The following is a 14,659-nucleotide window of genomic DNA, read 5'->3' as shown; positions in this document are numbered from 1 at the left end:
ACTGGTCTTGGTCTCAACTGCCACATACCCATTTAACCATTGCAAGTGGCCATTTACAGAGTGGAAACATTGAGTCAGATCTGGTGGCACCAGCCTGTAATCCTGCTGCCCAGGAGACTAGGGCAGGAGGGTAGAAAGTTTGCCCTGCCCGGAATGCAGAATGGAGACCTGCTGGGTTGGGTGGGAGGGTGACTACAAAGATGAAGGGATGCTGGGAGACAGCACTTGCTAGGGCAGCAGCAGGGAACCTGAACTTGGCAGGAGCCAGGGGGACGACACTAAGCGATGCGACTAGCCTGACTATCTCAGGAGCTCACAAAAATGACAGAAACCATGTCAGTGGCTGGGAAAGAGGCCTCACACACACGAAGGACGCCAGGAAGGCCTACCAGTCCACGTCATGTCTCAGGTGCAGACACAGCCGCAGTCACAGCTCTGCTCAGCAGGTGAAAGTCCTGGCATCTGTGGGATGTACTAAACGGCTCTCAGTGGCTAGTGCGCTTGGGCTAGGGAGGGGCGGGGGTAGCACTCACAGTTACACAGCATGGCAGGACGCGGCCTAAGGACCAGGAGGAGTTGAGGATGGGAAGGCGAGTTTGGCGAGTAGCTGGCACACCACCTTTGGCTCAGTTTCACCTTTCTCCCTAATGCCATCTGCACAGTGGGAGAGTTGGGTTGTAGTTGCCATGAGAACCCGAGGGAGGAAAAGTGTGGGTAGAGCAGTCATCCACAGGTGGTTCAATTTGGTCCTGGGGCTGTGGCAGCAACACTTAGGGCAAAGTTTTAGGGCTACTCGTTCAGGCCTGTGAACAGTGCGGGACAGGTGGAGCTGCCTGGCTGGAAGGGGAGGGAGGAGAGAGGGGAGGCTCTTCGTAGCGGAACTTTGGAGCTGCCAGAAGTTAGAGTTTTGCCGCCCATGAAATAGGAGGAGGAGAAAGGCTTCCCCCCCAGGCACCATGGGCCTCTCTTCTCCTTACTTTCTGTATCTCTGACTTCCTACTTCTACCTCAGGTTTGGTAATGGCTGCCTGCACTCACAGTGAATATTCCCACTGTATTTGGGACACATTTTCTCTCACCTCGCAAGGTGGTACTGACTTTACTTCAGCCCTGGGTGCTTTCAGCTTTGCTCAACTCCCCAAAGAAGAAAGCAACATTCCCCTACGGACTCTGGTGTGAAGGAGAAAGGACTGGTCTCGTTCTGGAACTACGGGAGGGAAATCAGCCACAAGGTCATTTTCTCTGACCTGCAGGGATACTGTAGCTTCTGGGTGAAGTAGATGAGAGACAGCCTCTTCCTCCATGCACAAAGGCTGGCGAGAGACCCATCATCTCCCGGTCAGACGACTTTAGCTGTGACCCTACAAAGGCAACTTCTCTAAAGTGTCCCGATCCAAATTCCTCCTGATTCCACTCCTGGGTACCATCCCTGCCCCGGGGCACACCAACCAACCTCGGTGCAACACAGACTTTGGACCAGGACAGATGTGGGTTCAAACACTGAGCTGCACATGTCAGCTAATCCTTCTCTTTAGAAAATCAATTGGTTGAGGGACGTTTCAAGCATGCACAAAAGTCAGGAGGATGGAATAACAATCCCCCATATACCCATTGCCCATTTAATAATTAACAGGCCACAGCCAAATTTTGCTTTGGCTAAACCATAAGCAAACAATTTTTTCCTATCTCTGGATTATTTAAGGTAACTTCTAGACTCTTGACCCATGTACATATGCCTTTATTTAGCCTACAATAATAAACACTTTTTCTCTTTCTTTTTGGAGCCAATGTTACCCCGCTAGCCTAGAACTTACGTTGACTGGGATGGCCTCAAACTTGCAGCAGTCCCTGCTTCTACTGTCCCCAGCCAGGTGCTAGGGTCATAGGCGTGCACCATAATGTTCAGCCCTAATAACGATTACTTAATATGACCCAAATCCCTGAGTTCCCAGATTTCAGATTTCCTCAACTGTCTAGATGTCTCAGGTTGCCAGAAACATGGATTTCTAGAGGGACTCCTAGGGTATGTCTGAGGAGGGTTTCCAGAGACGGTTCAAGAATAAGGTGCCCCTGGACACCATGTTACATGCGTTACCTGCGTGGCTCTTTTTTGTTTTTTATCTCGAGTTTAACCACTGAGCTAACCACCCACCTCTAGCCCCGAGTAGCTATTCCAGTGCTCAAATCTACCTTCTGCAGGTTGGCTCAGAGATGAAACCGAGTAACTATGGGTTAGACACAACCAGCATGCAAACCTTGGTCTGTCTGACTCCAGAGACAGCAATGGACCAAACCACGTAGGTGTCCTTGGCTATGCCCTAGCATAGGGGGAGGGAAACCAGTTGCTCTGGACATCTGCCTTCCTACCTGACCATAGCTGAAAAGCTACCTGACTTGTTCGTTTCTGGATGGAAAGCAAAAGTTAGATAGTCTGAGAATAAGCTAGTCACTGGATGGAAGAGGGAAGGAGTTCCTTTTGCTGAAAAGAGCCAGGCTAGCAACTGCCTGGAGTCTGAGTCACTGTGCAGAAACAGCTCTGGCTGCAATCTCCCAGGTGGGATGCAACCTCCTGCAGCACCTGCTGCTCTCCCAGCTTATTAGTATCTGTCTGCCGTTCCCTGAAGAAGCTCACTGCAGGGGAGACCTAACTGGCTAATGAAAACTGCTTAGCAACAGGGAGCTGGTTAATAAAGCCCCACGTTATTCCCAGTTCCAGGCTCTACCCCCACCTCCCACTACAGCTTAGCTTCAGCCTCAAGCAACCCTGAGGTTGGCCCAAGAAAGCTGAGGAGACAGGGCTGGCCCAGGCCCCACCCATAATACCTAGCAGCTGGTGATGGTGTGAGAAGACACACTGAGTCTGAGAACTGCTCTTCAAAGCCAGACTCCTCTCTCAGTCGTGTAAGGTTAAGATCCACAGGGCTGAGGGGATAGCTCTGTGGTAGGTGCTTGTCTAGCCTGCCTCAGTATCTGGGTTCAATCCCCTGTCTCTGTGAGTCCAAGGTTAGCCTGGTCTATATAGTGAGTTTCAGGCCAGCCAGGGATACGCAGTGAGGCCTTGCCCCACAATCCCAGTAACCAACTAGAAGAGAGGAAGTAGAAAGATACTGTAGGGGAGGTCAGGCTCAGAGAAACATAGCTTCATGGGTCGATGCCTCAATTACCCTAAATCTCTCAATGGCAAGAGAACAAGTATTCATAGGCACATGTGTTATTACTTCAGATGCAAGGTTCAAGGGCATACCTGAGATAATTTGCTGCTGAATGCTGACTCAGAGAGCTCTGTCTATGGTTCATGCTAAAAGCACCTTCCTCCCACCATGGAGGAGGTGGCAGGATATACCAGTCCAAGGGGGTCGAGACTGGGAGGTGGAAGAATATTCACAAAGCTACAGAAAAAAATATTCAGCATTAATCTGATTCAACTAGAGACTGGAGCCAGAACCTCAGGCATGCTGAGCAAGTATTCTCCATGGAGCCCGGCAGTGAGTCTGTTAAAAGGGGTCTCCTGGAGCTGGCCTCGGACACTGCATCAATGGGGGGGACCTTGAATTCTTAAACTTTTTTCATTTTTTTCTTTAAAATGTCTTAAAACATTTATTCAGTGGGTGTGTTTGTGTGTGGACACACAGTGCACTCACTTTCCACCATGTGGGGCCAGGAGGTCATTTCTTTCTTTCTACCATGTGGGTTGTTCTAGGGATAAAACTCAGGTCACAGGGTTTGACAACAAGCAGTTTTACCCACTAAGCCATCTTTCATCCAGAACTTAAACTCTTCCACCCCTCCCCCCACCCCGAGACATGGTGGTTTCTTTGTGTAGTCCTGGCTGTCCTGGAACTAGCTCTGTAGACCAGGCTGGCCTTGAACTCACAGAGATCCTCCTACCTCTGCCTCTGGAGTGCTGAGGTTAAAAGGGTGCACCACCACCAGCTCAGAATTATTTGATTTTAAAAGCTGTTGTTTGAGCTACTGTCTTGAGTTTCGTAAACAGTCACTAAGTGAGATGGGTGTGGTGGTCCATGCCTTTCATCCCAGCACTTGGGAGGTAGAGGCAGGAAGAGAACCCCTCAGAATTTGAGGCCAGCTCGGTCTTCATTGTGAGTTTCATGACAGTTAGGGCTACATAGCGAGGCCTACCTCAAAAAATAAGAGCAACAACAACCCCCTCACACATATGCATGCATGAATGCACAAATAAACACACACATACACACACACCAAGAGAGGAAGGAGTTGGTTCCATCCAGGGACTGCTGGCCAGCCAACCTAGCTTTATCAGGGAAGAGACCCTGTCCCCACAAAGAAGGTGGATGTCCTGAGGACAACATCTGAGGTTGACCTCTGGCCTCCACACATACCCACACCTATAAACAACCACACACACACCACAAACATGCTAACATACTCACCAACACACACAAGATCCCAGAATTGCAAGAGGCTGTGAGAAGCCTGGGCCTGAATTCCTCTGGCAACTCAGTCAGGGCTGACACTCTTCATGTGTAGAAAGTGCCCTAAGTGCCATCTGGGTCACTTCAGTCCCTGACACTGCCTGCTGCCTCACATCTGGGTGGCTTCACTCGCAAGCTTTTTGTCTGATCCTGTAGCCTTTATGTTTGCACCAGTGACTCTTGGAAGTTTTGGAAGACCAGCAGAACACGCCCCTCCTCCTGGACCCAGTTTAAAACCCTGGAAACCTGAAGGCTTTGTCTACTACAATAATCAAAAATGGTTCAAAGCAAAACCATTCTCTCAGAGTGTGATCTTCTGGCCTGATGAAAGAGCTCAGAGCCTTAGACAGGAGGCCCAGAGCTCCCAGGGGGCTGGGAATCCCAGGCCAGCTGCAGGAGAGCTGCCAGGTGCTTCTCACCTCGACAGCTGAATGTGGGATACTTAACGCTTTTCTGCTGCTGGCCTCCCTCCAGCCTCCTTCCTTCATTCTCCCTCGCTACCCACACGGTGCACCCATGCACAAGCTGTTCTCACTATGTGTTAGCTTTCTACACTGTGTGCATTGACAAAGCCTAGCACTAAGCCAGAATTCTAATATGCTTCTAGGCTAATAATCCTGACACTGGAGACCTTCTATTTCTTTTCCCAGGTCTTGGGTTCTATGATGAAGCAGCAGCAAATTCAGACCCAGCCTTGATACTGAAAAGAGAAGAAAACCCATTTTCTGCTCTTGCAAGCCTAAGTACATTAACAGACGTAAACTCGATCCCCACGAAGATTTGAGGTAGACACCACTGCTCTAGTTTTAAAGGAGCTTACTGGAGGTAACACTAGTCCAAGGTGGGCCTGGCAGGGCAGCACATGCTTACGGTACAGTAATTGAGAGGCTGAGGTGGAAGGTCAAGAGACTCAGTGTGTTTAAGGTTAGCCAAGGATAGACAGAGGAAGAGAGGGAAAAGAGGGAAGAACGAAAAGAGAGAGAGAGAGAACACACCGCTTGTCTATGATGGCTTTAGTATTGGAGCAGTCGTTTTCACAGCCCTGTGTCACAGCCTCTGCTCACTGACTTCCTTCCCAGTCACCCTCTGTAACTAGTTTATTCTTCTCCACAGAACTTGTTGTTATGTATTATCAAATCTTTCCACACATTTTTTTCCTGTCTTTCTCTCTCTCAGCAGAATGTATGGTCCTGGGGCAGAGACTGTCTATCTTGCTCTTGCCATTCTGCTGCTCAGACAGTATTTTCTGGAGTGTTGCTGCACTTATGGGAAGGTCAGCCTTGTCTCACTGCAGCCAAAAGCAGGGCCAGGAAGAAGGCTCAGAGGTGTTTAAGGCTAAGCCTGACGACTTGTGGGTCCCCAGGACCCACACAGTGGGAGGAGATCAGACTCCCAGCAACTGTCCTCTGAACTCCATAGGTGTGCCGCAGTGCACATGTGTACATGCATAGACCACATGGAATAAATATGATGTAATGACAACAATAACAATAATAAAAAATAAAGCATCTCTTCTGAGTATGAGCTAAGACATGCTAGGCTCTGGTACCCTCCTCTCCTTTAGAGGGTGTTAGAGGATGGCCAAATTTCTGGAAATCAAAGAAAACTCTATGTAGATATAAGCTTTTTCATACGAAGAGAAATATCTATTTCACGTTACAGATGCTTCCCCACCATGCAACTCTGTTCTAGAGCCAGAAGCTCTGGCTGTTCCTCCTTGCCTATGTTCATGCTCTTTTGACTCTAACCAAGTGCATAGGGAATTGGGACAATGGAGCAACCAGAAAAATGTGGCAGCCAAAAAGCATCCCCAAAGAACTAATCTTTCCCCAGAGTGAAAAAGGACGGATAATATAGGTGGGTTTCAAACACCAAAGCATTTGGGGCAAGGATCCCCCCGCCCCCCATAGAGTTTCTCCGTAGCTTTGGGGCCTGTTCTGGAACTAGCTCTTGTAGACCAGGCTAGCCTTGAACTCGCAGAGATCTGCCTGCCCCTGCCTCCCAAGTGTTGGAATTATTGGTGTACGCCACCACCACCCGACTCAGGATTATTATTATTATTTTTTTTTTTGCTTTTGTTTTTTGAGACAGGGTTACTCTGTGTACCCCTGGGTGTCCTAAACCTCGCTCTGTAGACTAGAGCTGGTCTTGAACTCACAGAGATCCACCTGCTTTGGCCTCTCAAGGGCTAGGATTAAAGGAGGCTTGTGCCACCCTGGATTCTTAGCTACTGAGTCATCTCTTTCTACGGTTTTTGTTTGTTTGTTTGGTTTTTTTTTTTTTTTTTTTTTTTGAGGCAAGGTCTCTCACTAAATTTCCCAGGCTGGCCTTGGATACTCCAGAGGTAAGACAAGCCCTGAACTGGTGAACTGGTTAGTCTTCCTGTTTGAGCCTCTTAAATAGCTAGGAGCACGGGCTTGAGACACCATGTATGATGTGGTTGTGAATGTTTGTTTTTGTTTTTTTCTGAGACAGGGTTTCTCTGTAGCTTTGGAGCCTGTCCTGGAACTAGCTCTTGTAGACCAGGCTGGCCTCGAACTCACAGAGATCCGCCTGCCTCTGCCTCCCGAGTGCTGGGATTAAAGGCACACGCCACCACCACCCGGCTTGGTTGTGAATGTTTTAACACACTTCCAGGTGTGACTAAAATTTGGGAACTATTGTCGTAAGGTACTAAAATAAACAGTTTCTTGTAACCTGAAGGCTCTGATTCACTAGATCTGGGATGGAGGTCAAACAGACTTCAGAAGTGTTCGGGGTGACTGGGACTCACACTCATATTCGAGAGGTAATAAACCAGAGGACTCATCTTTTCCAGGTCCCAGGGCCATATGCTCAGTCCTGAGCCTGGGACCCACCACTGTAAAGTGTTGACTCACCACACAGAGCAATGATGTGGCTGCTATCTTCATGCACAAACTTCCTGGTGACAGCCTCCTCCATGATTTGCTTCACCTGCAAATAAATGGGCATCTTCATTACTTTAATGTATTTATTTTTGCTGGGCTACTGAGTAAACCCAGGGCAAACACTCTATCCCTGAACTACACCTTCAGGCTAGCATTATTATTTTTAATTTCCTCCTTAGCAAAGGACTCCTGGGGTTTGAGGGTATGTCTCAGTGGCTAAGCCTGTTTTGGACAGACAAGGTTCCAGATTCAATTCTTAGCACCAAAAGGGAAAACAGCAACAAAACAAGTCTCTAGGAAGGTAAATAGCTTGGTTGTGACCTCGTGGCCTAGGTTTTGAGGTGTTTGCAGAGATGACAAAGATGGGAAGGGTGGAGAAACAAATGTTCCTTAGCATAGCCTGCCCCAAGCTTTTTGAGAGGAAACTAAGAGATGTCAAATCCACTAAGCAATCAGTGTGGAGAACCCAGTTTAGACACAAGGATGGGAGACTATTTGCTCATCCACACTGAGCTGGAGAAGGGCTTCTAGGTAGACATACAGACTGCAGATGAACAACTTGCCCCTCCTTTTCTGAGGTCAGGAGTTAGTCCATCAATGGCTCATCAACTCTCATTCATTCTAGCTAGGTTTTAGAACTCTGATGCTTTAGGGTTTGAGTTTGTAGGTAACTTGGGCTAACCTGAAGCTGGCCTGAGCTACAGCATGAGCCCTTGTCTCTACTCCCAACCCCCAAAAGGCACTTATAGGATGGGGATGTAGCTCTATGGTAGTGCTTGCTTGTCATTCAAGGTCTCCAGGTTTAATCTCTAGGACCACAAAAGGTGTTCTTATTGTTTATTATTATTCATTAAACATAAAAAGCTTATATGATAATCTCATAGGCTGGGTGAGTTCTTACACACTGCATACTTTTAGAGTAGCAAACAGAACAAGTGCCAGATGGGGTGGCACATGCCTGAAATGTCAACCGTTGGGAGATGAAGACAAAGAGGATCAAGAGTTCGAGGCCCAGGTTGGCTAGATGGCTCATCAGGTAAAAGTTCTTCCTGAGCAAACCTCAGGGAGGCCTGAGTTCAAGTCCCAGAATCCATGTAAAAGTGGAAAGAGAGAATAGACTCTACAAATTGTTCTCTGACCCACACAAGTACACCATGGCATGCGTGTACCCGTACTCACACACACACCATGTGTAAAACACACACACTGTGGCATGCGTGTACCCATACTCACACACATATCATGTGCAAAAAACACACATACACTGTGGCATGCGTGTACCCATACTCACACACATATCATGTGCAAAACACACACACACACTGTGGCATGTGTGTACCCATACTCACACACACATCATGCGCAAAACACACAAACATACACACACTGGCATGTGTGTACCACACCATGTGCAAAACACACACTGTGGCATGTGTGTACCCATACTCACACACACATGTGCAAGACACACACACACAGTGGCATGCATGTACCCATATTCACACACACAACATACGTGAGACACACACACATTGTGGCATGTGTACACACACACACACACACACACATACACAGGCAGTAAAGTTGAAAGAAGAGTTCAAGGCCAAGGTCAACCTGAGCTACACAGTAACTCCAAGGCTAGTCTGGGCTAGGATACCTTGTCTTAAGCAACAAAATAAACAACATATAACTTGTGTGCTGGAGCACCTTGCTTTATCATCCCCCACCCCAGTCACCACCTCTTCCTAGGAATACTCAAATACCCACTATCTTTTTTTCTTTTCCTCTTTTTAATTTCATTATTATTATTATTATTATTATTTTGGTTTTTTTTTTTGAGACAGCATTTCTTTTGTGTAGCCTTGGCTCTGTAGACCAGGCTAGCCTTGAACTCACAGAAATCCACTTGCCTCTACTTCCCAAGTGCTACAACTAAAGGCGTGTGCCACCACCAGCTAGCTTCTTTTATTTGAAATTTTAATTATTATTCTTTGTGTGTGTGGGGGGTAACTGAACCCAGGGCCTTGTGCATGCTGGGGTAAGCAGCAGAACTGAGCTTCTGTTGTTTGGAGACAGGATTTCACAATGTAGCCCTTGGCTGGCCAGGAACTCACTATAGAGACAAGGCTAGCCATGACTCAAAGACATCTGTCTGCTTCTGCCTCTGTGCTGGGATCAAGGCATGAGCCACCTAGCCCAGCCTCAAACCTCTTCTTTTTTGAGACAGGATCTTACTAAATTCCCTATGATAGCCTGGAATTTACTCTTGTAACCCATGCATGCTTTGAACTTTTATTCCCACTGCCTTTGTCCTGCTGGGATTACAGGGATGTGACACCAGGCCCAATCTCTGAGTTCTTATCTTAGTTTTGCAAGTTTTATACTAAAAAGAAAAAAAAAGGTAACGAAATAACAGAAAGTAGTGTTTTGTGATTTGTTTCTTTTGCTTGAGTGAACGATCGTGAGATTCGTTTCTGTCGTGTACTGCTATAGACTGTTCACTTCCAATTGTGTGAAAATACCACAGTTGACTGGCATTTGGGTATTTTCCAGCTTGGAGTTGTTATGAATCATATGAACACCTGGACATATCTTCTGGTGAACATATGTGCTGGCTATTTAAAATTTATATTTCTAGGCAAGGAATTTTGGATGCATGTATTCTGCTTTACCAGATACTGCCAAAACGTTCTCCAAAGTGGCTGTAGCAATTTACACTCCCATCATCAGCATGAGGTTCTAGTTGCACTTACGCCAGATTCCATGGGGAATCTGCCAGGAGTCAAAGAGCCACCACTGGGAATCAGAGATGGGTTCCCTCAACCACAGCATAAAGAAGATATAAAAAATATAAACGCACAGGAAAAGTAAGTCATAGCAGAGACAGTCCTTATCTTTTTAAGAACTTATTTATCTTTATGGGTATGGGTATTTTGCCTGCATGTATGTCTGTGCACCACGTTTATGTGGTACCTGCAGGGGCTAGAAAAGGACATCAGTTCCTCCGGAACTGGAGCTAACAGTTGTTAGCTGCCATGCTACTTCTGGGACTCAAACTCGGAAGAACAGACAGTGCTCTTAACCACAGAGCAAGCTCTCCAACTCTGTTTTTCATTATGTAGACCAGACTGGTCTCAAACTCACTATATAGCCTAGCCTTGACTCAAACTTCCTGCAATTCTTCTGCTGCGGCTCCATGAGTGCTGGAGTCTTAGGCATATATGCTCCCATGTTCAGCATTAGTCCCTGCCTGTCATCCTTTGGACAGGATGCAGCATCCTGATGGTGCCCTGGCTCCCAAAGGGTTCTGTTTGTTTTATTTATTTACTTATTATTTATTTTGAGATAGGATCTCACTGTGTAGCCCTGACTGGGCCTGGGTATCATAGAGTTCCATCTGCCCTGAGTGCCAGGATTAAAGGTATACACCACCATGCCAGGCCAAGGTCCTCTCTGAACACGCACGGTATTACATGGAAGGTGGCAGAACACCTAAGGCCTAAGGAGGAAGAAGGACCTGGAGGTTCGTTCCTGCTGGAACTGCTCTTAGTTAGTGGTGAGGTAAATGGGGATCAGATTGGATGATTCTTGCATTCCAAGCTGTTACAAGCTTTCTCGATTACTTCCCAGGATGGTCTTTGCAGGAACTCAACAACTAAAGAGCTACAGGTATCTGAAGCAACTGGAGGGACATATATTGGGTTATGAGAACCAACTGATGCTTTTAGGATTGGTTCAGAGGTCCTCTGTGAAAACAAGCTTGCCTATAGTTCTCAGCTGTCTCTTCTTGTAGGAGAGGAAAAGAGTATGGTTGTCTGTAAACCAAGCACTAAAGGGGGAGATGGTGGAGTCCAGAGAGCCGCAGACTTTGCCAGGAAGATACAATACATTCTTGCAGCACACATTGTTTTCAAAGCAATCAATCGTTCTTGAAACACTGGGAAGAAAATCATGTTCTCAAAAGCATTTTCCAACATACCTAATCAGTTCTCAAATCTGGGTCTCAAATAATTCTAGTTCTGTACTCTCACCCTCCCTCAGCTCTGTCTTTAGACTCCCTTCTTCCTGGGGATAATCACTGAAATTTCTCTTTGGGGACAAGGCTGGAGCCTAAGACTATTTAAAAAAAGCCCTGGCCTAAGAAACCCTCACTTGGCCACTTGGCAGCAAAAGCACAATGAAGTTGTTCGTACAAGATAATGGTTAATGCAGAATGAGAGCCCCAAATCTTCTCAAATCCTGAAACGCTAAGGGTGAATGAAACAGTACGGTGCATTCATATATCGCGATAAACAGTGTTATCCTATTTTAAAAAGCGATGAGGAAACCAAGACTTGAAAGAGTTTAAATAACTTTACCCGAGTTCACAAAAAACAAAGACTGAACTATTGAAGACTCCCACCAGATCTCAATTTCCAAGATCAGCAGATATATTTACCAAATAGAGTGCCCACAAGTGTGCCAGGCCCTGGATACAAAACAGTGAACAAACAGACAGGTTTCTTCCCCTCGTGCAGCTCACACCTGGCAGATGTAGCTCCAGAGGCAGGCTGGGGAAGGCCTCATTCATTTCATCCACACTGCAGGCTCTCTCACAAGCTGGTGAGTCATTCATATGGGCAACCCTCCTCCCCCACCCCCGAAATTGAAATGAGCTTTAAGCAGGGTCAAGGTAAAGGGGATTAGTAGAGAGATTCTTGTTTCTGAAGGATTTCCCTCAAAAGAGAAAAAACAATCTGAGACTTAAAAATCATTCTTAAAAATACCCGGGTTCCTGGGTAAGGAGGTGGGCGTGGAGGGAGAAGCAGTGAAGTGTGCGACAAACCCTCAGCCAGCCACGACTCGCTTGCAAGAAGAATACACGAGGGCTGTGTAGGCTACCAGAGAGCGAAGCCCCTAGATCTCGGATTCGAAGCCGCCGGAGGCCCTCGGGGACCCCGCCCCCTCCCCGAGCAGTCCCGGCAATGAATGGGCAACTCGGGTTCTCCGGCAATCGCCGCCACCCCTCCCCCGACCGCGGTCCCCCCGCGCTGCTGCCGTCACAGGGCGGGAGCCGGAGGACCGCCGAAGCAAACAAGCCCCAGGGCGCCTGCTTGACCCAGGACGAGGGCGCTGCCCCGGGCGCGGAGAGGGGCGGAAGGCACAGACTGCACAGGACCCCGCCCCCGCCCGGTGCGCAGGCGGCCGTGCGCGTGGGAACCGTGACCCTCCGCTCCTGGGGCACTGCAGGAGGGGCGCGAGCCCCCGAGTCCTGACCCCCGACCGTACCTCCTTTTTCACGTTCCATAGCAGCTTTTCTTTGACTGCGTCCTCGGCGCTGCCCATGGTGCGGCAGGTGGCGGGCAGGCGCTGCCCAGCGGCCCCCCGATCCCCCGCGTGCCCTCGCCGCCTCCGCGCCTCCCGGCTCAGCGCCCCACGCGTGAGGCGGAGCCCCCGCCAGCCGCGCTCCCCGCCTGCCGCCGCCGCAGCCACTGCCCGGTGCTCAGCTCCGCAGCCATCTTCCGAGCCCCGCAGACGTCAGGCAGCAGGCCCGGCCCCTTCCCACAGCCGGCAGGGAGGGGGTGTGTGCGCCGCGACGGGAGGGGGGGGTCAGGGCGGGTGCGGACGCCTGGGGGCGTCGGGCCCGGGCGCGCGCCGCAGGGACGGTTGTCATGGCAACGGGCAGGCTCCCGCCCCGAGGGCGCGAACCCGCATTGTGAGCGCTGGGAGCCAGCTCCTCTCCAGACGCTGCGGAGCGGGCGGACTTCTGGAAAGGTGCTTGTGCCTGGGCTGGCCGCAACCTCAGCGCACCGCTCCCGACTTCTGGCCACTCGGAGAGGACCTAGGAGGCCGGAGTTCCCGGCTCTGCGTCTCTGGGGTTCGAATCTGGTCCCACCACCCCTCCGAATGCAGTGCTCTGTCAGTCGCTCTCAGTTGCAAAGCTTGTGGGAGAAAAGCAAGAACCCAGCCGCGAGCTACGAAGATCCCGAGCACAAGAGGAAGCCCTCACCCTCCTCAGGGTCTTCACGTCCCGTTTGGCTCATCTTGCAGATTTGTGGAAAGAGGGGGGGGGCAGGAGTTGGAGTAAGAGACAAGCTAGAATGGAGCCGGTGAGGGTGAGACGAAACCCTTCTAAGTGATTCGCTTGGGAAATTAGAGTAATAGAGGAAAGAAAAGGTTACTCAGTGACACTATATCCCTTTATAAAAATCAGTGGGACCGAAGAGATCAGTGTGCAAAATATACGTGACAGGACGCCTTTATTTCTTTCTTCCACGTAATGCAACTTTAGCGTGAAAAAATTGAAAGATGGTCGCAATACAGGTCCGGTGTATCAAGAGCCGGAGCCGGGAGTCTGCGGCGTCTGGCGTCTTTCAGCTCATCAGCGGATTGCAGCGTGGGAAAAGTTACCACGATGTATTTTCGGGGACTCAGGCACCCAGCGCTCACAGGCTAGCGGGACAAACCTCGCGAGAAGGCGCGGGAGTCTGGCCAACACTGAGGTCGGCCCCCGGGGCCGGAAACGCGCGGGTCCTGCCGGAAGTAGTGCTTACTCGGTGCACGTGGGCCGCAGAATGGCGGCTCACCGTTCGGGCCCGCTGAAGCACCAGAATAAACCTCATAAAGGCTGGCGGCACCACGGCGGTGCGTCCGCACAACGGGACAGTAAAGGTGAGTGGACAGAGGAGGAAGAAGGGCTGCTTAGCCGATAGCCGTGCCGACACCGAGACTAGACTTGGGACTCTTGCCAAAGGCTCTTTCTAAGGAGCGCAGAAAGGTTCCTGCTCGTTAATCAATGGTGCGGAGCAGTCACTTTTGATCTGCCTTCCAGGCCGTGTAGGACCGAAAATCTTGTCCAAGAAGCTGAAGAAGCAGCCCAGCCGAGTAGACCAGAGGCATCGCGCCAGCCAGCTCCGAAAGCAGAAAAGGGAGGCGGTGAGAGGAGTGGGGGTTGGGAAACGGTGCGGCTTCTGAATGGTTTTCAATGGGTGATACCTCAAACTAGAAACTGTGACCGGAACTGAGCTGAAAGTGGAGAATAAACGCAGGGTACTTTCGGGCCATGTTCTTTTTAGTCCGAGGCCCTGCCAAACTCCTTGACAAAACATACACGTGGCTTTTAGCAATAGATTGCTTGAGTAGTAATGGCGCATGCCTTTAGTCTCAGCACTTGGGAGGCAGAAGCAGGCGGATCTCTGTGAGTTCGAGGCCAGCCTGGTCTACAAGAGCGAGTTCCAGGACAGGCTACAAAGCTACAGAGAAACCCTGTCTATAAAATAAAAATGAGAGAGAGAGAGAGAGAGAGAGAGAGAGAGAG

General features: G+C 49.4%; 2 protein-coding genes across 3 annotated transcripts in view; one reads left to right on the top strand and one right to left on the bottom strand.

Annotated features, from left to right (window-relative positions):
- The window catches only part of Sgsm2 (small G protein signaling modulator 2), a 38,187-nt gene extending 25,429 nt beyond the window's left edge, over nucleotides 1-12,758 (bottom strand). For both annotated transcript variants that reach the window (XM_050128901.1, XM_050128902.1), the window contains exons 1-2: nucleotides 12,631-12,758; nucleotides 7,333-7,408 (exon numbers count right to left, since the gene is read on the bottom strand). In XM_050128901.1, coding sequence (XP_049984858.1) covers nucleotides 7,333-7,408; nucleotides 12,631-12,687 — 133 coding nt within the window. In that variant the 5' untranslated portion in view covers nucleotides 12,688-12,758. The remainder of the gene's footprint in view (nucleotides 1-7,332; nucleotides 7,409-12,630) is intronic.
- Nucleotides 12,759-13,771: 1,013 nt separating this feature from the next.
- The window catches only part of Tsr1 (TSR1 ribosome maturation factor), an 11,481-nt gene continuing 10,593 nt past the window's right edge, over nucleotides 13,772-14,659 (top strand). The window contains exons 1-2 of the mRNA XM_050128903.1: nucleotides 13,772-14,013; nucleotides 14,174-14,277. Coding sequence (XP_049984860.1) covers nucleotides 13,917-14,013; nucleotides 14,174-14,277 — 201 coding nt within the window. The 5' untranslated portion in view covers nucleotides 13,772-13,916. The remainder of the gene's footprint in view (nucleotides 14,014-14,173; nucleotides 14,278-14,659) is intronic.

The sequence above is a fragment of the Alexandromys fortis genome, unplaced genomic scaffold, assembly GCF_014885135.2.
Source record: "Alexandromys fortis isolate MF-2015 unplaced genomic scaffold, M_Fortis_MF-2015_v1.1 scaffold_80, whole genome shotgun sequence".
Classification (NCBI taxonomy): domain Eukaryota; kingdom Metazoa; phylum Chordata; class Mammalia; order Rodentia; family Cricetidae; genus Alexandromys; species Alexandromys fortis.
The sequence above is the reverse complement of the archived record's forward strand: the minus strand, read 5'-3'. Positions and strand labels throughout refer to the sequence as shown.